This window comes from Myxine glutinosa, chromosome 7, assembly GCF_964187855.1.
Source record: "Myxine glutinosa chromosome 7, kmMyxGlut1.1, whole genome shotgun sequence".
Lineage (NCBI taxonomy): Eukaryota > Metazoa > Chordata > Myxini > Myxiniformes > Myxinidae > Myxine > Myxine glutinosa.
Window position 1 is genome coordinate 39,662,157 of NC_136267.1, and position 24,485 is coordinate 39,686,641.

A 24,485-nucleotide genomic window follows, 5' to 3' on the forward strand; every position below is an offset into this window, starting at 1 on the left:
TGCGATCAAATGTGAAGCAAAACATTTTGACCTACTTGGGCTCTCCGATGCGGCTTGTGCCGTCCGGCTGGCATACGATGTCCTGCCTGGCACCATGTGCAAACTGTGTAAGCCAGCAAGCGGAGGCCCCAGCACAACATGCGTTGATGTAGAAAAGGAACACGGCCGGCTGGCGGCGCGAACGACGCCAATCCACAGCAAATGTCGCCTGCGAGTGGAAATAAAGATTTCTCCAACTTCCTTCAAGTTGAGCCTGTAGCTGGGCAGTGACGAAGCTTGGGATATACTGTGACTTTGACAAAATACATCACAAATGTGGGCATGTTTGTGAGCTCACCAGTGCAAACAAGGTGGACAACAAGGCTAGGGTAGCAGCAGTGGCGAGGAACGCTTGTGCGGTCAGGAGCTCATGATCGAAAAATAGCGGGGGTGTACATGGCTCGGCACAGCCAGGTACACCACCCAGCCAGGTGCGCGCATCCTCAGATAGAATCAGTGGTGCCACACAGTTCTCTGAGATGTTAAACCGCAGTGGCAGTGGCTGCTGGAACCACAGGGGAAAGGAACAGGATAATCTGTTGTGTTGAGAGAAGGAGTTAATTATTCCTTCTTAACCATGCTCTCATTTTACCAGACTCTGTGGCGTAACTGGTAAATCCTCTCTGAATCTGGGAGGTCTGCGTTTCAAGCCCTGGCTGAGTCATACTAATGACTTTAAAGATGCTACTTCCTGCTTCCTTGCTTGGCGTTCTGCATTTTAAAAGGATGGATCATACGAGCAACAATAGGTTGACAACCATTGCACAAGCTTGATGAGCCTAAATTGCCTCCTGCGTTGAAGCTCCTTGAAAGAGATCTCAGGTACGCAGCCCAAAAGAGAAAGTGTAAGGCTATAAAGATACAATAAGACAAAACTGCCTAGACATAAAAACTCTCGTAATTACGTACTTTTGTTTGATGTTTTGATGTAATCAATAATACCTATCTGGGTCTCACTATCTGCCATGATCTTTCCTGGGAAAACCACATTTCCAAGCTGGCCTCCAAAGCCAGTCGCCGACTGGGCATCCTCCATCATGCGAAGTCCTTCCTTGGCACACCTGAGCTCCTCACCACATACAAGGCTTTCATCCGGAGCTCAATGGAGTACTGCTCTCCCCTCTGGGCTGATGCTCCTGCCTCACACCTAGCTCGGCTTCACGCTGTTGAAACCAAAGCTTTCAGAATCATTGGAATCTCCCGCGATGAAGCTAACTCTGAGGGCCTTTCACTTACTCACCGCAGGCAGGTTGGTGGTCTTTCCGTCTTCTACCGAATCTTCTCCGGCCTAGTTCCCCCAGCTCTATCTGTGCTCCGTCCCCCAAATATTTCTACAGGTCGCACAAGATCTGCCAGCAACCCTCTTTGGTGAAACTACCAAACTCAAGACTCTCTATTCACCTTCACTCTTTCATTCCTCTTTACTCCCGCCTCTGGAACAAACTCCCTCACTCTCTTCAATCACTCTCCTCCCTCCAGGTCTTTAAAAAAGCTGTCCACCACCATCTCTTATCTTCCCCCATCCAAAACCTTGATCTTTTCTACCCCCGTTAATTCACCCCAGATCCACGTTTCTGAAATTCCGACTTCTTTACTGGAAGTCCGAGCAGTGTCCATGCGTTTTTTACCTCTCCCAACCTCCCCCCGCCTTTCCCATGCCTCCTCCCCCCAAGCCCTCTCCCTCCCACAGATCTCCCGATGTCCCTGCTTTCCATCTTGTCTCCCTCTCCCTTTATCATGTTTTATGTGTCAGTTTATCTTTTTGTGATTTATGTTTGTCTCTTACACGAGCCTCGATCTTGTATACAAAAAAAAAAAAATACCATCCATAGGTCTGCTTGGGCTGAGGTCAAAATTGAAATAAACTAATTGGAAGTTTTTAAATGCTCGCTAAAGCATACAATAAACAGCGATGGCCTATATGATCATGCACCGGTTTGCTCATTCCTTGGCGTCTTCACTCCATAAGTTGTCCGGCAGGAGGCAGAGGCCTTTGAGCTGTCTGGTTTGGGTTTGAATCCCGACCTGATTACATAAACTGTCGGATTGGTGCTTTTGCGGGCAGGGAATTGCATCAACGTCCCATCAATAGGACGCTAAACTGGGTGCCACGTCTGCTGGCGATGATTGGTGGTGGCCGAGTAGGCCATTGTGCATCGGCGCCCGCAACAAATTCCAGGGGAATGAACTTCTAATCGAATTTAGGTTCAACGCTCGCAGAGGACGACTGCACGCATTCCCGGTGTGCTGTGGATGCAAGCAGAGAAAAAAATATTCCCGGTGTGCTCAACCAACGGTCACCAATTCCTATCCCAGGCCCACCGTGCAATCCGATGGAAAGCCGTCGCAGTCGAGAGACTTGGGCCAAGCACCTGGGCCACCACCAAGCTCAACCAAAGGCTCGCAGGCCTGCCGGGCAGCCTGGCACGTCGCGTGGCTTGGTAGTGCCACCCGACCATCTCCGCAAGCTGGTAGGTACACTGCACAGAGGAGAGGGGCCAGCACGACCCAGCACCGCGGCCAACCGCGCAGCCCTTAATGCAGAAGGGAACAAGAACATATACTTGTGTCACATTCAGTGTCACATTCAGTACAGGACAAGTACATATACATACATGCATGTACAGTACAAGTGCATATACATACATGCATGTACAGCACAAGTACATGTACCTACATACATGTACAGTACAAGTACATACATGTACAGTACAAGTACATGCATGTCCCTGCATGTACAGTACAAGTACATGTACGTCCATACATGTACAGTACAATTACATGTACGTACATACATGTACAGTACATGTACATACATACATGTACAGTACAAGTACATGTACATACATGTACAGTACAAGTACATGTACATACATGTACAGTACAAGTACATGTACATACATGTACAGTACCAGTACTTGTACATACATGTACAGTACCAGTACTTGTACATACATGTACAGTACAAGTACATGTACATACATGTACAGTACAAGTACATACATGTACAGTACACGCACCTGTACATGCATGCATGTACAGTACAAGTTCATGTACAGTACATTACATGCATGCATGTACAGTACATGTATATACATGCATGTACAGTACATGTACAATGTGCATACATGCATGTACAGTACATGTGCGTACGTGTACAGTACATACGTGTGCAGTATGCTCATACATACATGTACAGTACATGCACATGTACATACATGCATGTACAGTACAAGGACGCAGGTGGTTGTTCTTATCCTGTTGTTACCTGTCCACTGTCCGAGTTCGGCGAGCGCATTATCCTGCGAGTGTGCATCGGACAGAACGAGTGACGTGGTGGTGTAAGGGAGTGTGGCACCCAAGCATGTGGTCTCCTGCAGCTGGTGGCACTCGGCTTCCCGAGCACAAGGTCCGGGAGCCGGCGGAGGGAAACGAGACCCTTCACGACCCCGCGGCCCATCTCGAGCTGCCCCTCGAGCCCCGGCACAAACTCCCAACAACAAGCAGCAAACTGTGAGGGCCACGGCGGGCAGCGCTGCCCAGGGAGGGCAGACGATAGCTGGAAAAACAAGATGGCAGTGTGGGGGGGGGGGAGGGGGCAGCGAAGGGGGAGGGGGAATAATTGAACAAATGCACATTGCATTTCCTCCGTCACCAAATGTGGATGGAGGTTATGTTTTCACCCCTGTTTGTCTGTGTTACTTGCAAAATCGAAGATTTTTCAAGTATATTGGTCGGTTGTGTTTGTGGTTCGGTCTGTCTGTTTGTCTCTGTCTGTCTGTCTGTCTGTCTGTTTGTTTGTCACCGGCCCACAGGTCACAACTTTTAACCGTTCTTCACGAAACTTCACCAAATGGTAGAGTTGGTCAAAAGCAAGAAGCCTATTGTTTTTGGGGTCAATAGGTCAAAAGGTCAACATAGCCCAAAGGTCACCAACTTCGGCCAAATTTCTAAAATCCTCAATTTTCATCCAATTGACTTGAAATTTCAAGAGGACTTGCATATCTGGTCACTGAATTCAACCACCATGTATTCCTGAGGTCAACATATGCCAAAAGGTCAACATAGGCCAAATTTCTAAAATCCTCAATTTTCATCCAATCGACTTGAAATTTGAAGAGGACTTGCATATCTGGTCACTGAATTCAACCACCAAGTATTTTTGAGGTCAACATAGGCCAAAAGGTCAACATAGACCAAATTTCTAAAATCCTCAATTTTCATCCGATTGACTTGAAAATTGAACAGCATTTGCATGTCTGCTCGCTGAATTCACCCACCTGGTATTTTTGAGGTCAACATAGGCCAAAAGGTCAACATAGGCCAAAAGGTCAACATAGGCCAAATTTCTAAAATCCTCAATTTTCATCCGATTGACTTGAAAATTGAACAGCATTTGCATGTCTGCTCACTGAATTCACCCACCAAGTATTTTTGAGGTCAACATAGGCCAAAAGGTAAACATAGGCCAAATTTCTAAAATCCTCAATTTTCATCCAATTGACTTGAAATTTGAAGAGGACTTGCATATCTGGTCACTGAATTCAACCACCAAGTATATTTGAGGTCAACATAGGCCAAAAGGTCAACATGGGCCACATTTCTAAAATCCTCAATTTTCATCTGATTGACTTGAAATTTGAAGAGGACTTGCATATCTGGTCACTGAATTCAACCACCAAGTATACTTGAGGTCAACATAGGCCAAAAGGTCAACATAGGCCAAATTTCTAAAATCCTCAATTTTCATCCAATTGACTTGAAATTTGAAGAGGACTTGCATATATCGTCACTGAATTCAACCACGTATTATATTTTAGGTAAACACAGACCAAAAGGTCAACATAGGCCAAATTTCTAAAATCACCAATTTTCATTTGATTGACTTGAACTTCTAAGAGGATTTATATATATGGTCACTGAATTCAACCACCATCTATTTTTGAGGTCAAAAGGTCAAAGGTCAACTCAGGGTCAACGTTCCAAAATCATCATTTTTCATCTGAAAAATCGTCACTTTTCATCCTGTTGACCCGAGCTTTGATCAAGATTGTAAATTTTAATCTTCATGAAATGGACAATTTGCTGTATCAATGGAAAACTTTAGGGGGGGGGGGGGTGGGCGGATTTTGCAAGTATTGTGCTCCGCATGACGTCTTCTTGTTTGTCTGTTTGTTTGTGAACAAAATATCTCAAAAAGTTGTGGACGGATTCGGACGAAACTTGGTGTGTGTGACAAGGACAATAAAATTCGATTTTGGTGAAGATCTGAATATGGATTCGGATATGAGAGTTATTTAGTGATTCTTCACCATTGAGTGATATGGCCAACCAGGTCCACTGTCCGAGTTCGGCGTACATACATGTACAGTATGTAAGCTCTCCTGAGTGCCGTTATAGTTACCCTGTGCTCGCGAAGCGAAATCGGGGTTTCGCATTCGGTTGGGTACGTGTGCCATATGTGCCGTGTCTGCATTTTTAAAATTCATTTTCTCGGCAACTGTTGGTCCGATTGACACAAAATTTTACCATAGGAGCGCTTCCGCCTGTATAAATTTTTTATTCATGCTTATGACGTCATAGGTCACGTGGTACGGACGCCATATTGGAAAAACGTTGCACATCTATATCTCCCAAACCACTCAATGGAAAAAGTTTAAACGAGGCTCATTGTGAAGTACTCCCCTTGGGGAATAAGACAGTTTAATGTCATCGGTGCCTTAATTATGACGTCATAATTCGACAAACAAGTACAACGCTTGATTTGATCAGTATGAATTTTTTTTCTCTGCAATTCTTGGTCCGATTGACATGAAATTTTCACCATAGGAGCGCCTCCTCCTGTAGAATATTTAAATGATAATTATGACGTCATATGTCACGTGGTACAGGTGCCATATTGCCATATTAGAAAAACCGAAAAACGTTGCACCTCTATCTCCAAAACCGCTCCATGAAAAAAATTTAAATTAAATATGGCTCATTGTAAAGAACTCCACATGGGAAATAGGTGTTGTTAACGATGACGTCATTGATGCCATAATTATTACGTCATAATTTTTTTTTTCTGTTTCTTCCTTTTATTACAAGAGTACAAAAAATCAGTTATGTTCAGTCACAAAGAAAACAAAACACAATAGAATGGTCTCAAGGAAAAGTTATTATCAAATCATCATCATCAAGTGTGCATATGGCATCATTAAAAACCCACTTTTCTTTAAAACATGTTAAATTCTTGTTCATTTTTAAAAACCGGTACTCCAGCTTTAGTCTTGCATTTACAGGTTGAGAGGGACAACGCTTGGTCTGATCAGTTTGAAATTTATTGAGTGTGATCTATGCAACAATTATATTAGAGAATATAAATTCACTAGTGGGGTCACCCGTGGGAATCCCACGGGCATGGACGTGTGTGACATTTCGACATATTGAGTTAGATGCTGCACCTGCACATGGTTTCACAATAACACACACACACACCTCGTTTTTTCATTTCTGTATCTCACAATTCGGTCTCTCTCTTATTCACACACCCACACAAACACACACACACACACACACACACACGTACACCGACACACATACACACATATATACACACACACGCACGCACACGTACACACACATGTACACCGACATGCATATACACATACACACATATACACATATGTATACACACACATACACATATACACACACAGACACATACACATATACACACACACACACACACACATGCATACACATACACACATATACATGCATACACACACACACACGTACACACATGTACACCCACACACATGTACACCCACACACATGTACACCCACACACATGCACACACATATATATACACATACAGACACACATATATACACATACAGACACACACATATATACACATACACACATATATACACACACACACACACACACACACACACACACACACACACACACACACACACACACACACACACACACACACACACACACACACACACACACACACACATATATATACACACGCACACACACACACATGCATACACATACACACATATACATGCATACACACACACACACGTACACACATGTACACCCACACACATGTACACCCACACACATACATATATATACACATACACACATGTACACACACACAAACATACATATATACACACACACACACACACACACACACACACACACACACACACATATATATATATATATACACACGCGCACACGCGCACACACACACACACACACACACACACACACACACACACACACACAGGTCCCACATGTATATATCCCACATCCCACATGTATATACATGTTTAAAGTGTACGTGCACTTCCCCCCTCCCCCGCCCGGCAACGCTGGGTACTTCTGCTAGTAACTAATGAAATAAAAACGAAGAAATATCTCTCGGTAATTTCCTGAAACATATTTTACTTCCGGATAATACAGTTGAATGAAATAAGAAAGAACGAAGATATATATGTCGTTTTTGTGCCGACTCTCATAAAACGTAAAAGTAATAAATGTTAACGGAAAAGAAAAAGCGAATTTTTAATATGTCGACATTTTCCCCGAATGTTATTTTAGGCGGTGTATTTTCGTGTATCATCGATTCATTGTGGCGCGATTTTTATAAATATATCTCGGCAATTTCCCGTGTGTGCGTGAATGTTCTCAATTATTTCTGACACCAAGTCTAAAACCATCGATAAAAATTAAATCAGATGGTGAATTCGATAAAATCGTGAGGGTGACTCAATGAATGGGCTTTAGTTTACAGGCCTTTGAGAATTCATTTCGTTCTATAAACGGAAACTTTCTTGGGATTCTCTTCCCGTTTTTTTTCAACCGAGTCTAACACTATGTTAGTGACTGTTAAAAATGAAATGCTATGTCGAATTAGAATTGAAATAAACCTGTGTGAAAGAGAAAGACAGCATGGGCCTAACTAAACAGGCCTCAAAGCCATTCGAGGTAATAAAATGGTGGATATTTGTTTACATGAAGCCACTCCAAGAATGGGTGGAGCTATGGGTGGAGCTACTCGGCAAACCGACTAAGCCACACCTCCGGACAGACGTCCAACAGAATCACCTACGGCTATTATAATATACTAGCGGGGTCACCCGTGGGAATCCCACGGGCATGGATGTGTGTGACATTTCGACATATTGAGTTATATGCTGCACATTCATTTTTACAAAATGGTTACTGGCAAGTCATCAGATCCAGAAATGGTGTGATGAACACAATTTATTTATTTCACATAATATGTGACCCCTCACTCCTCTCCACCTGACACTCTCCTGTCTCCACCTGACACTCTCCTGTCTCCACCTGACACTCTCCTCTCTCCACCTAGCACTCCTCTCCTCTCCAAACCCTCACATCCCTCTCCTTTCCAATCCCTCACCTCTCCAATCCCTCACACTCCTCTCCTCTCCAATCCTTCACACGCCTCTCCAATCGCGCCTCACACTCCTCTCCAATCGCGCCTCACACTCCTCTCCAATCGCGCCTCACACTCCTCTCCAATCGTGCCTCACACTCCTCTCCAATCGTGCCTCACACTCCCCTCCAATCACTCCGCTCCAATCGTGCCTCACACTCCTCTCCAATCACGCCTCACACTCCTCTCCAATCGTGCCTCACACTCCTCTCCAATCGCGCCTCACACTCCTCTCCAATCGCGCCTCACTCGCCTCTCCAATCGGCTTTCCCCGTCTCGTTTCTCTCCTTTTTCTCCCGTCTCGTTCTTTTTCTTGCTCCAAATCGGCCCGTCGTAATCGGAAATCGGCCCGTCTCGCCCGTCGGAATCGGAAATCGGCCCGTCTTGCTTTTGTGCTTGTGCGTAAATAAATTGTGTTCATGACACCATTTCTGGTGTTGGGCTAGCGGCTAGGGTGCCGGCTTAGGATCCTGGGTTCGAATCTCGGTCGATCGCCGAATTAATGCCAGGGGGGTTGACTCAGCCTGTCATCCTTCCGAGGTCGGCTAATTGAGTACCAGTTCACTGGTAATTCCCTGTTTGTCGTTGAAGGCGGCAAAAAGGGTTGGCGTCAGGAAGGGCATCCGGCCGTAAAACATTGCTTCAAAAAGGGGACAAAAAAACAACAACTACCACGGTCCCCGAAAAGGCCAACCCCCGCTTTGCGGGGAAAAATGGCCTCTAAACGGTGGTTTTACACCATTTCTGGATCTGATGACTTGCCAGTAACCATTTTGTAAAAATGAATGTGCAGCATCTAACTCAATATGTCGAAATGTCACACACATCCATGCCCGTGGGATTCCCACGGGTGACCCCGCAAGTTTGCATTGACGTTCGTCGATGGACTCGTTCGCCCGTCTCATTCGTTTTCTTGCTGCATCCTGTTCAAGTCTGCGTTCTTCATCGATCGTCTCATTCATTTTGGAAATAGAAGTTTCCACGCAGCGCATGAATTGTCACGATCCTCAAGAGGAATTTGTCTCGTAATCATCAAATGATAAATGGCAAGTAAATTATATTGTGGAAAATTAAAGATTTCAAATAAACCTATTTAAAGTGTATGCGCACATAACTAATTTTAAAAAACGAAGAAATATCTCTCGGTAATTTCCTGAAACATATTTTACTTCCGGCTAATAATGTTGAATTAAATAAAAACGAAGAAATATATGTCGGCATCATTGTTGACGTTTTTGTGACGACTGTCATCAAACGAAAAAGTAATATATCTTAACGGAAAAGCAAAAGCGAATTTTTAATATATATCGACACGTTGCCGTCGGTGTCATGTTGGGCGGTGTATGATACACCATGACGCGATTTTTAAAAATATATCTCTGCATTTTCCCGCGTGTGTGGAATGTTCTAAATTATTGCTGACACCGAGTCCAAAACCATCGATAAAAATGAAATCATATGGTGAGTTAGATTGGAGATAAAGGCGTGAGAGAGACTCAATGGCCTTGAAGTTGAAGTTACAGGCGTTTGAGAATTCATTTCGTTCTATAAACGGCAACTTTCATTGGATTTCCTTCCCGTTTTTTTTCAACCGAGTCGAAAACTATGTTAGCGACTGTGAAAAATGAAATGATATATCGAATTTTTAATATGTATCGACACGTTGCCGTCGGTGTCATGTAAGGCGGTGTATGATACACCATGACGCGATTTTAAAAAATATATCTGCATTTTCCCGCGTGTGTGGAATGTTCTCAATTATTGCTGACACCGACTCTAAAACCATCGATAAAAATGAAATCATATGGTGAGTTATATTGGAGATAAAGGCGTGAGAGAGACTCAATGGCCTTGAAGTTACAGGCATTTGAGAATTCATTTCGTTCTATAAACGGCAACTTTCATCGGATTTTCTTCTCGTTTTTTTTCAACCGAGTCTAAAACTATGTTAGCGACTGTGAAAAATGAAATGATATATCGAATTTAAAATAGATATCGACACATTGCCGTCGGTGTCATGTTGGGCGGTGTATGATACACCATGACGCGATTTTAAAAAATATATCTCTGCATTTTCCCGCGTGTGTGGAATGTTTGTGGAAAATTAAAGATTTCAAATAAACCTATTTAAAGTGTATGCGCACATAACTAATAAAAAAAACGAAGAAATATCTCTCGGTAATTTCCTGAAACATATTTTACTTCCGGCTAATATGTTGAATGAAATAAAAACGAAGAAATATATGTCGGCATCATTGTTGACGTTTTTGTGACGACTATCATCAAACGAAATAGTAATATATCATAACGGAAAAGCAAAAGCGAATTTTTAATATATATCGACACATTGCCGGCGGTGTCATGTTGGGCGGTGTATGATACACCATGACGCGATTTTAAAAAATATATCTCTGCATTTTCCCGCGTGTGTGGATTGTTCTCAATTATTGCTGACACCGAGTCTAAAAGTAAAACCATCGATAAAAATGAAATCATATGGTGAGTTAGATTGGAGATAAAGGCGTGAGAGAGACTCAATGGCCTTGAAGTTACAGGCCTTTGAGAATTCATTTCGTTCTATAAACGGCAACTTTCATCGGATTTTCTTCCCGTTTTTTTTCAACCGAGTCTAAAACTATGTTAGCGACTGTGAAAAATGAAATGATTTATCGAATTTGATTTGAAATAAAACTGGGGGAGAGCAAGACACCACGGGCCTACAAAACAGGACTCAAAGCTATGCGAGTTAATAAAATGGTGGATATTTGTTTATAGCCACTCCCAGAATGGGTGGAGCTATGGGTGGAGCTACTCTGCAAACCGAGTAAGCCACACCCCGGACAGACACCCAACAGATAGACAGACAGACAGAATCATCTACGGCTATTATAATATAGACTAGCGGGGTCACCCGTGGGAATCCCACGGGCATGGATGTGTGTGACATTTCGACATATTGAGTTAGATGTTGCACATTCATTTTTACAAAATGGTTACTGGCAAGTCATCAGATCCAGAAATGGTGTGATGAACACAATTTATTTATTTCACATAATATGTGACCCCTCACTCCTCTCCACCTGACACTCTCCTGTCTCCACCTGACACTCTCCTGTCTCCACCTGACACTCTCCTCTCTCCACCTAGCACTCCTCTCCTCTCCAAACCCTCACATCCCTCTCCTTTCCAATCCCTCACCTCTCCAATCCCTCACACTCCTCTCCTCTGCAATCCTTCACACGCCTCTCCAATCGCGCCTCACACTCCTCTCCAATCGCGCCTCACACTCCTCTCCAATCGCGCCTCACACTCCTCTCCAATCGTGCCTCACACTCCTCTCCAATCGTGCCTCACACTCCCCTCCAATCACTCCTCTCCAATCGTGCCTCACACTCCTCTCCAATCACGCCTCACACTCCTCTCCAATCGGCTTTCCCCGTCTCGTTTCTCTCCTTTTTCTCCCGTCTCGTTCTTTTTCTTGCTCCAAATCGGCCCGTCGGAATCGGAAATCGGCCCGTCTCGCCCGTCGGAATCGGAAATCGGCCCGTCTTGCTTTTGTGCTTGTGCGTAAATAAATTGTGTTCATGACACCATTTCTGGTGTTGGGCTAGCGGCTAGGGTGCCGGCTTAGGATCCTGGGTTCGAATCTCGGTCGATCGCCGAATTAATGCCAGGGGGGTTGACTCAGCCTGTCATCCTTCCGAGGTCGGCTAATTGAGTACCAGTTCACTGGTAATTCCCTGTTTGTCGTTGAAGGCGGCAAAAAGGGTTGGCGTCAGGAAGGGCATCCGGCCGTAAAACATTGCTTCAAAAAGGGGACCAAAAAACAACAACTACCACGGTCCCCGAAAAGGCCAACCCCCGCTTTGCGGGGAAAAATGGCCTCTAAACGGTGGTTTTTACACCATTTCTGGATCTGATGACTTGCCAGTAACCATTTTGTAAAAATGAATGTGCAGCATCTAACTCAATATGTCGAAATGTCACACACATCCATGCCCGTGGGATTCCCACGGGTGACCCCGCAAGTTTGCATTGACGTTCGTCGATGGACTCGTTCGCCCGTCTCATTCGTTTTCTTGCTGCATCCTGTTCAAGTCTGCGTTCTTCATCGATCGTCTCATTCATTTTGGAAATAGAAGTTTCCACGCAGCGCATGAATTGTCACGATCCTCAAGAGGAATTTGTCTCGTAATCATCAAATGATAAATGGCAAGTAAATTATATTGTGGAAAATTAAAGATTTCAAATAAACCTATTTAAAGTGTATTCGCACATAACTAATTTTAAAAAACGAAGAAATATCTCTCGGTAATTTCCTGAAACATATTTTACTTCCGGCTAATAATGTTGAATTAAATAAAAACGAAGAAATATATGTCGGCATCATTGTTGACGTTTTTGTGACGACTGTCATCAAACGAAAAAGTAATATATCTTAACGGAAAAGCAAAAGCGAATTTTTAATATATATCGACACGTTGCCGTCGGTGTCATGTTGGGCGGTGTATGATACACCATGACGCGATTTTTAAAAATATATCTCTGCATTTTCCCGCGTGTGTGGAATGTTCTCAATTATTGCTGACACCGAGTCCAAAACCATCGATAAAAATGAAATCATATGGTGAGTTAGATTGGAGATAAAGGCGTGAGAGAGACTCAATGGCCATGAAGTTGAAGTTACAGGCGTTTGAGAATTCATTTCGTTCTATAAACGGCAACTTTCATTGGATTTCCTTCCCGTTTTTTTTCAACCGAGTCGAAAACTATGTTAGCGACTGTGAAAAATGAAATGATATATCGAATTTTTAATATGTATCGACACGTTGCCGTCGGTGTCATGTTAGGCGGTGTATGATACACCATGACGCGATTTTAAAAAATATATCTGCATTTTCCCGCGTGTGTGGAATGTTCTCAATTATTGCTGACACCGACTCTAAAACCATCGATAAAAATGAAATCATATGGTGAGTTAGATTGGAGATAAAGGCGTGAGAGAGACTCAATGGCCTTGAAGTTACAGGCATTTGAGAATTCATTTCGTTCTATAAACGGCAACTTTCATCGGATTTTCTTCTCGTTTTTTTTCAACCGAGTCTAAAACTATGTTAGCGACTGTGAAAAATGAAATGATATATCGAATTTAAAATAGATATCGACACATTGCCGTCGGTGTCATGTTGGGCGGTGTATGATACACCATGACGCGATTTTAAAAAATATATCTCTGCATTTTCCCGCGTGTGTGGAATGTTTGTGGAAAATTAAAGATTTCAAATAAACCTATTTAAAGTGTATGCGCACATAACTAATAAAAAAAACGAAGAAATATCTCTCGGTAATTTCCTGAAACATATTTTACTTCCGGCTAATATGTTGAATGAAATAAAAACGAAGAAATATATGTCGGCATCATTGTTGACGTTTTTGTGACGACAATCATCAAACGAAATAGTAATATATCATAACGGAAAAGCAAAAGCGAATTTTTAATATATATCGACACATTGCCGGCGGTGTCATGTTGGGCGGTGTATGATACACCATGACGCGATTTTAAAAAATATATCTCTGCATTTTCCCGCGTGTGTGGATTGTTCTCAATTATTGCTGACACCGAGTCTAAAAGGAAAACCATCGATAAAAATGAAATCATATGGTGAGTTAGATTGGAGATAAAGGCGTGAGAGAGACTCAATGGCCTTGAAGTTACAGGCCTTTGAGAATTCATTTCGTTCTATAAACGGCAACTTTCATCAGATTTTCTTCCCGTTTTTTTTCAACCGAGTCTAAAACTATGTTAGCGACTGTGAAAAATGAAATGATTTATCGAATTTGATTTGAAATAAAACTGGGGGAGAGCAAGACACCACGGGCCTACAAAACAGGACTCAAAGCTATGCGAGTTAATAAAATGGTGGATATTTGTTTATAGCCACTCCCAGAATGGGTGGAGCTATGGGTGGAGCTACTCTGCAAACCGAGTAAGCCACACCCCGGACAGACACCCAACAGATAGACAGACAGACAGACAGAATCATCTACGGCTATTATAATATAGACTAGTGGGGTCACCCGTGGGAATCCCACGGGCATGGACGTGTGTGACATTTCGACATATTGAGTTAGATGCTGCACCTGTTTCACAATAACACACACACACACACACACACACACACACACACACACACACACACACACACACACCTCGTTTTTTCATTTCTGTATCTCAAAATTCGGTCTCTCTCTTATTCACACACACACACACACACACACACACACACACACACACACACACACACACACACACACACACACACACACACACACACCGACACATGCATATACACATACACATATGGATACACACACATGCACACACATACACATATACACACACAGACACATACACATATACACATATACACACACACACACACACACACACACACACACACACACACACACACACACACACACACACACACATATACACATACAGACACATATATACACATACAGACACATATATACACATACAGACACACACATATATACACACACATACACACGTGTACACACACATGTACACCGACACACATGCACACACATACACATACACACATATACACACACATATATATATATACACATACACACATGTACACCCACCCACACACACACACACACACACACACACACATACACACACACACACACACACACACACACACACACACATATACACATGCACAAAAACACACACACACACATATATACACACACATACACGCACACACACACATATACACATAGACACACACATATATACACATGCACAAAAACACACACACACACATATATACACACACATACACGCACACACACACGTACAGACAAATGTACATCGACACACATACACACATATGCACACACACATATATATACACAAAGAATTAAGTTAAGCACCCCTACACAACGAATTAAGGTAAGCACCCCCTAATATATATTCTTTGTGTATATGTATACATTGGCATATATTCTAAGGTATGTGAGATCAAATAATGATTGGTATGACATTAGCAATTATCCATTGATGAAATTGAGTGATCAAAGTGAAAAAAAGTGATTGGTTGAGTCAGTGATCCGATCACGTGGGTCCTACACACGTTATTGACGCAAAGATCGCTAGAGGTCTTCTCAGAACAATGACTGTACGTTAGAAAACATAAACGTCATCCACACTGTCCGTGATGGACCTATAGCTCCATACTTAAATTGAGGTGAAAATATGCCTAAAATGCCCAAAAAATTTCACCTTAAATTATTCAGAATAAAATATTGAAAACGGCATGATTGTTATGTTTTTATGTGACCATAATATCACTTCTCCAGAAAATATAGCAATATCATGGGTATATTACACTGTTTTGACGACAACAAACTTGTAATGTGCGAGGTTGTAAAAAAACGGGGGGGGTGCTTAACTTAATTCTTTGTGTATATATATATATATATACACATACACACACACACAGACATATATATACACACATACACATATATGCACACACACACACACACACACACACACACACACACACACACACACACACACACACACACACACACACACACACACACACACACACACACACGCGCGCGCACACGCACACGCACACACACACACGTCCCACATGTATATATCCCACATCCCACATGTATATACATGTTTAAAGTGTACGTGCCCTTCCCCCCTCCCCCGCCCGGCAACGCTGAGTACTTCTGCTAGTAACTAATGAAATAAAAACGAAGAAATATCTCTGGGTAATTTCCTGAAACTCGGTGAAATTCGCTGAAATTCGCTGAAATTCGCTCGGTGTATCGGTGAAATATTTTATTTGGGCGGTGTAGAATTGCTTCGAACGAAATATCTCCAAGCAATTTCCCGTCTGTGTTTCATGTCCATGCACACGTGAAATGGAGTTTGTTTTTGCACACGTGAAATGAACATGTGAACCTTTACTTCCGGATAATAATGTTGAATGAAATAAAAACGAAGAAATATAGTGGGGTCACCCGTGGGACATTTCGACATATTGAGTTAGATGCTGCACATTCATTTTTACAAAATAGTTACTGGCAAGTCATCAGATCCAGAAATGGTGTAATGAACACAATTTATTTATTTCACATAATATGTGACCCCTCACTCCTCTCCACCTGACACTCTCCTCTCTCCACCTGACACTCTCCTCTCTCCACCTAGCACTCCTCTCCTCTCCAATCCCTCACATTCCTCTCCTCTCCAATCCCTCACATTCCTCTCCTCTCCAATCCCTCACCTCTCCAATCCCTCACACTCCTCTCCTCTCCAATCCCTCACTCTCTTCTCCTCTCCAATCCCTCACTCTCCTCTCCAATCGCTCCTCACTCGCCTCTCCAATCGCTCCTCACTCGCCTCTCCAATCGCTCCTCACTCGCCTCTCCAATCGCTCCTCACTCGCCTCTCCAATCGCGCCTCACACTCCCCTCCAATCGCTCCTCACTCGCCTCTCCAATCGCTCCTCACTCGCCTCTCCAATCGCTCCTCACTCGCCTCTCCAATCGGCTTTCCCCGTCTCGTTTCTCTCGTTTTTCTCCCGTCTCGTTCTTTTTCTTGCTCCAAATCGGCCCGTCTCGCCCGTCGGCCCGTCGGAATCGGAAATCGGGCCGTCTTGCTTTCTTGCTTGCGCGTAAATAAATTGTGTTCATTACACCATTTCTGGGCATCCGGCCGTAAAACATTGCTTCGAAAAGGGGACCAAAAAACAACAACTACCACGGTCCCCGAAAAGGCCAACCCCCGCTTTGCGGGGAAAAATGGCCTCTAAACGGTGGTTACACCATTTCTGGATCTGATGACTTGCCAGTAACCATTTTGTAAAAATGAATGTGCAGCATCTAACTCAATATGTCGAAATGTCACACACATCCATGCCCGTGGGATTCCCACGGGTGACCCCGCAAGTTTACATTGACGTTCGTCGATGGACTCGTTCGCCCGTCTCATTCGTTTTCTTGCTACATCCTGTTCAAGTCTGCGTTCTTCATCGATCGTCTCATTCATTTTGGAAATAGAAGTTTCCACGCAGCGCATGAATTGTCGCGATCCTCAAGAAGAAGTGTCTCGTAATCATCAAATGATAAATGGCAAGTAAATTATATTATGGAAAATTAAAGATTTCAAATAAACCTATTTAAAGTGTATGCGCACATAACTAATAAAAAAAACGAAGAAATATCTCGGTAATTTCCTGAAACATATTTTACTTCCGGCTAATAATGTTGAATGAAATAAAAACGAAGAAATATATGTCGGCATCATTGTTGACGTTTTTGTGACGACTGTCATCAAACGAAAAAGTAATATATCTTAACGGAAAAGCAAAAGCGAATTTTTAATATTTATCGACACGTTGCCGTCGGTGTCATGTTGGGCGGTGTATGATACACCATGACGCGATTTTTAAAAATATATCTCTGCATTTTCCCGCGTGTGTGGAATGTTCTCAATTATTGCTGACACCGAGTCCAAAACCATCGATAAATAGAAATCATATGGTGAGTTAGATTGGAGATAAAGGCGTGAGAGAGACGCAATGGCCTTGAAGTTACAGGCCTTTGAGAATTCATTTCGTTCTATAAACGGCAACTTTCATTGGATTTTCTTCCCGTTTTTTTTCAACCGAGTCTAAAACTATGTTAGCGACTGTGAAAAATGAAATGATATATCGAATTTGATTTGAAATAAAACTGGGAGAGAGAGCAAGACACCACAGGCCTACAAAACAGGCCTCAAAGCTATGCGAGTTAATTAAATGGTGGATATTTGTTTATAATTATATGAAGCCACTCCCAGAATGGGTGGAGCTATGGGTGGAGCTACTCTGCAAACCGAGTAAGCCACACCCCGGACAGACACCCAACAGACAGACAGACAGACAGAATCATCTACGGCTATTATAATATAGACTAGCGGGGTCACCCGTGGGAATCCCACGGGCATGTATGTGTGTGACATTTCGACATATTGAGTTAGATACTGCACCTGCACATTCAGTTATATAAAATGGTTACTGGTAATTGATCACATCCACAAATGATGTAATCCACACAATTTATGTACTTTACATAACGTTAATAGGAATACATGCCCGTGTAGATGGGAAATACAGTTTGTTTGAAATAAATCACAAATATCAGAAGAAAGTTTTTAAAATTTAGAACTATTCTCACTCAGAGTTAAACATCACCGTAATATTATGCGGTTGCTTCAACGTTTTCGGTGAAAATTAAACATTTCAAATAAACCTATTTAAAGTGTATGCGCAAATAACTAATAAATAAAAAAACGAAGAAATATCTCTCGGTAATTTCCTGAACCATATTTTACTTCCAGCTAATAATGTTGAACTAGAACGGGCACTCGGTAGAGCGCATACCTTCGCCGCAGCTACTTTTGTTGCCAAAATAAAAGACTACAAGATCTGTGTCGCAAGATTCGAGGGAATGACACTCGATGACTACAAGATCTCGGCGCTGATTCGTTGTCACTGTGCCATAGTCCCGTTGATTTGCACGGAAAGAACCATGTTTACGGCTGCTAATCCAAGTTTATTACATGCATCCTTACAACTGTAAAATATGCATATATATATATATGTTCTGTTTTTCATCTCTTCAAATTGCACCAACAGTCGAAAACATCATGACACATAAGAATGACACATCTACTTTCATCCAATTTGGATCCGAATTGACCGCGTTATGATTTTTAAAAAACCGCACATTTTGCAAGGGCGTGACCCCCCTGACCTTTGGCCCCCAACCGCTAACAAGGGTTATGACGTCAGAGTGTCATGTCGCATATCACAAGATTGGGCATTGAATTCTGAACATTTTGGCATTAGTTTCATACAAATTGGACACAAATTGACCGCGCTATGGTAAAAAGACGATTTTGACCTTTTCATGACCTTGACCTTGACCTTTGACCCGATCGATTCCAAAATCTAATCAAATGGTTCCCGGATAATAACCTATCATCCCACCAAATTTCATGCGAATCGGTTGAATACTTTTTGAGTTATGCGAATAACATACACACACACACACACACAGACATACAAATAAATACACAGCGATCAAAACATAACCTTCCGCTTTTGCGAAGGTAATGAAATAAAAACGAAGAAATATATGTCGTTTTGTGACGACTGTCATCAAAAGTAAACGGTGAATTCACTCGGTTTATTCGGTTCGGCTCGGTTCACTCAGTTTAAAGAAAAAGCGATAATGTCGACATGTTGCCGTCTGTCATGTTGGGCGGTGTATGATACATGTTGGGCGGTGTATGATACATGTTGGGCGGTTGGGCGGTGGGCGGTGATATGGTGTATTTTTAAAAATATATCTCTGCATTTTCCCACGTTGCTGACACCGTTCGTTCTTCATCGTTCTTCATCGACTGTGTCATTCATTTTGGAAATGGAAGTTTCCACGCAACGCATGAATTGTCACGAGTCAAGAGGAAGTGTCTCGTCATCATCAAATGACAAATATATTACATTGTGAAAATTAAAGATTTCAAATAAACCTATTTAAAGTGTATGCGCAAATAACTAATAAATAAAGAAACGAAGCAATATCTCTCGGTAATTTCCTGAACCAGATTTTACTTCCGGCTAATAATGTTGAATGAAATAAAAACGAAGAAATATATGTCGTTTTGTGACGACTGTCATCAAAAGTAAACGGTGAATTCACTCGGTTTATTCGGTTCGGCTCGGTTCACTCGATTTAAAGAAAAAGCGATAATGTCGACATGTTGCCGTCTGTCATGTTGGGCGGTGTATGATACATGTTGGGCGGTGTATGATACATATTGGGTGGTTGTTGGCGGTTGGGCGGTGGGCGGTGATATGGTGTATTTTTAAAAATATATCTCTGCATTTTCCCGCGTTGCTGACACCAAGTCCAAAACCATCGATAAAAATGAAATCAGATGGTGAGTTAGATTGGAGATAAAGGCGTGAGAGAGACTCAATGGCCTTGAAGTTACAGGCCTTTGAGAATTCATTTCGTTCTATAAACGGCAACTTTCATCGGATTTTCTTCCCGTTTTTTTTTCAACCGAGTCTAAAACTATGTTAGCGACTGTGAAAAATGAAATGATATATCGAATTTGATTTGAAATAAAACTGGGAGAGAGAGCAAGACACCACGGGCCTACAAAACAGGCCTCAAAGCTATGCGAGTTAATAAAATGGTGGATATTTGTTTATATGAAGCGAAGCCTCTCCCAGAATGGGTGGAGCTATGGGTGGAGCTACTCTGCAAACCGAGTAAGCCACACCCCGGACAGACGCCCAACAGACAGACAGAATCATCTACGGCTATTATAATATAGATGATGTCATCGCTCACGTGGTCTGGCAGCCATATTGGAGCAAAGAAAAAAAACGTTGAAAAACAGAAGAGTTGGCTCGCATCAAGTTGACTGCGCAGGGTAAGTGTTCTATGAATACCATCGAGTTAAATATGAAATTATCACTTGGAAAAAATGAATTAATGGCTGAACACGGGAAATAAACTTCAAACTTCCGTTCTGGTGTAATATGCATCGTGGAGCATGCGGTCTGCGTATATATGAAGCATGGACAATGTAAAGCCGGCTGTCCTATCTGCACTGGAGCTATAAGTATAAGGAGGTTAAAGATTCCCACGGTTTCTTCGAAACGGTCGGCCCACTGTGTGTCAGTTACCCTGGCAACATCCCGGCCATGTTCGAGGTTAGCTTCGGTTAAAATAGCAAAGGAGGTGGAATGACAAGCACAATGAACGAAATGACCTTCACCTGTACCGTACTGTATGTACCTCGATGACCTTGCAAGTCGCATATGATGTGATCATGTGATCCCGAGCGAGTTTGAGACAAGCATGCGAAACCTACCCATGTGGCCGCTCACTCAACCATCCCCGTCATCCCCGATCTTTTGAATCTCTTCCCTGCGCACACGTGCACACACCACCACCGTAACCACCACCGCACGGGACACAAACCGACGCCATGGATCAACCGCTCCGGGTTTCTTACGGCCCGATCACATCGACTCCCGCAGCTCGGACTAAACTTTGGAGAAACTTTTGATAGTTATTAAAATGTCTTTGTTAGCGGAAGGTGCGATTCCCGTGGGCGCCGCTCTCACCATGGATCTCAAGGCCTCCTCAGGAACCCGACGGCTCTTTTGTGGAGTCGAGCGGGTGATGCAGGATCGCGGGAGTAACGGCCCGTTCGGAGCGAGAAGGCACAAAGGATGAGCATCGGCGGAGGCGGCTGTGGGGGAGTTAGGAGGGAGGTGTGGGGGTTAAGGCGCGCACGACTGGTGCCGAGACTGGAGGGGGCGCACCACAGTGGAATGTCTTGGGCATCAACACAAGATGTGCAAACAGCAATCTATATATTACATACTCGCTTCAATATGACAGGGTTTTAGCCGCCCCGCCCCTTTGCTCCAAGCCACGCCCCTAAACCTATCAATCCTCTCCTTATCCTTATCTTACCTTTTCTCAATGTACATTATCAACAGATGGACCTCAACCACCATAACATCCTGATTGACAATTCAACTTTTCAATTCATAAAAACTGCAACTTTCTTTTTACCCTTTATCATAATACCCAAACTGCATTATACCTGTCTTCATTGTATCTGTCGCTTCTCATTTAGAAATAAAATCTCAAAACGTTATTTTATGCCCATAAATATTTTCATTCTTTTGTTGCTTTATCAAAATAAATGACAAACCTATTACACTGCAAGGTGCTATATTTACTAACAAGAGGTCAAGATCACACAAATCGTCAATTTCATCCGATTCACTTGGTATATACAGTCGTGGCCAAAAATATTGGCACCCTTGCACTTTTTTCAAATAACTCACAATTTTCTCTAAAAAATAAGTTGAAATTGTCAAAAGTATTTGGTCTCCACAAGTCTTTGTTTCACTGTTAATATTATAGAACCTTTTTTTTGACTCAGAACTTAATATATCATTTTAAATCAGAAAATAAATAGAGATGGCATTGACAAAATTATTGACACCATTGACTTAATATTTGGTAGCACGGCCTTTGGACAAAATAACGGCAGTCAAGCGCTTCCTAAAGCCATGAATGAGCTTCCTACGCCTCTCTACTGGCAGTTTGGCCCACTCTTCTTGTGCAAACTGGTCCAGTTCTCCCAGATTTGAAGGGTGCCTTCTCCAAACTGCTGTTTTCAGATCTCCCCACAGGTGTTCAATGGGATTTAGATCTGGACTCATTGCTGGCCACTTCAGAACAGTCCAGCGTTTTGTCTTGAACCATTCTTGGGTGATTTTTGAAGTGTGTTTGGGGTCATTGTCCTGCTGCACGACCCATGACCTTCGATGGAGACCCAGCTTTCTGACACTGGGTTGAACATTGCGCTCCAAAATGCCTTGGTAATCTCCTGATTTCATGATGCCATGCACACATTCAAGGCACCCAATGCCAAAGGCAGCAAAGCAACCCCAAAACATCACTGAACCTCCACCATGTTTGATTGTAGAGAAGGTGTTCTTTTCATTGAAGGCTTCATTTTGTTTTCTATAAACATAGAGATGATGTGCTTTACCAAAAAGCTCTAATTTGGTTTCATCGGTCCACATGACATTCTCCCAGAAGGACTTTGGCTTGTTCATATGTGTTTTGGAAAACTCCAGTCGGGCTTTCTTATGTCTCTCTCTCTCAGCAGTGGGGTCCTCCTGAGCCTCCTCCCAAAGAACCCCCTTTCATTGAGTTGGTGACGGATGGTGTGAGTTGAAACTGTCTTTCCTTGTGTCTGAAGGTCAGCTTGAATCTGTTTGGCAGTTGATCGAGGTGCTTTCTCCACCATTCGAACAATCCTTCACTGCAATCTTCAATCAAGTTTTCTATTGCGGCCAAGTCCAGGGAGGTTGGCTACAGTTCCATGGGCCTTAAGCGTCCTGATAACATTGCGAGATGGACTTGTAGCCTTTATATTAGAGGAAAAGGAGGGGGAAGAGGTTCCACCACTCTACGATTGGGTTCAGACACATTGGGTTTTGGCACTCGGTTCACAACTGGAATAGATACCAAGGGTTCACTTTCAATGGGTTGAACATGGTTTGGAGAATTGGAGTCACAATGCCTTAGGCGGAGTTGGTCAAAATGTTTAGGTACTGTATGTCCATTGGACAGTTCCACAACAGATAGAGAGCTGCCAGTTCAATCGACACCTTGACCTGTGAGCCATTTAGACCCACGGCCACGATTCAGCACGACAACAACATCGAACACATTGATGGTACGTGGAGCTGAGGTCCTGTCATGGTGCCACTTCTGTCTAAACTGGTGGTCAGTAATTCTGGATAATCATTAGGATGGATCAGGTTTAAGCGTGTCTTTAGCACTCGCCCAAACATCATTTCTGCGGTTGTGCGTCCAGTGGTTGTGTGTGTGCATGTCCTATATGTAAATGGACCATGTCACAACCTGATCTGCAGAGAGGAACTGCCATTTACCTTTTTGAGACCACTCTTGATCACCTGCACATCTCCCTCAGCCTGACCATTCGAAGCAGGTTTGAAGGGAGAACTGCGATAGTGCTCGATACCATTTTGTTTCAAGAAATCCTGAAACACAGTGCTGGTGAAACATGAGCCATTGTCACTAACTACACAATCAGGTAAACCATGAGTGGCAAATATGGCACGTAACACACTCAACTGTGATTTAGCAAGTACAGGATAATACGGCTAAATATTCGATCCACTTTGAATGAGCATCGATTACAACCAAAAATATCTTCCCTAAGAATGGTCCAGCATAATGTATGTGCATTCGAGACCATGGTCTGAGGCCAAGACCACATGTGAA

At 42.9% G+C, this 24,485-nt stretch overlaps 1 protein-coding gene across 1 annotated transcript in view; it reads right to left on the bottom strand.

The window, feature by feature from the left end:
• Positions 1–21,910, bottom strand: part of SMO (smoothened, frizzled class receptor) — a 65,044-nt gene extending 43,134 nt beyond the window's left edge. Inside the window, exons 1-6 of the mRNA XM_078782676.1 lie at positions 21,773–21,910; positions 21,517–21,572; positions 3,308–3,598; positions 2,362–2,573; positions 338–544; positions 36–208 (exon numbers count right to left, since the gene is read on the bottom strand). Coding sequence (XP_078638802.1) covers positions 36–208; positions 338–544; positions 2,362–2,573; positions 3,308–3,598; positions 21,517–21,520 — 887 coding nt within the window. The 5' untranslated portion in view covers positions 21,521–21,572; positions 21,773–21,910. The remainder of the gene's footprint in view (positions 1–35; positions 209–337; positions 545–2,361; positions 2,574–3,307; positions 3,599–21,516; positions 21,573–21,772) is intronic.
• Between the last annotated feature and the right edge of the window lie 2,575 nt (positions 21,911–24,485).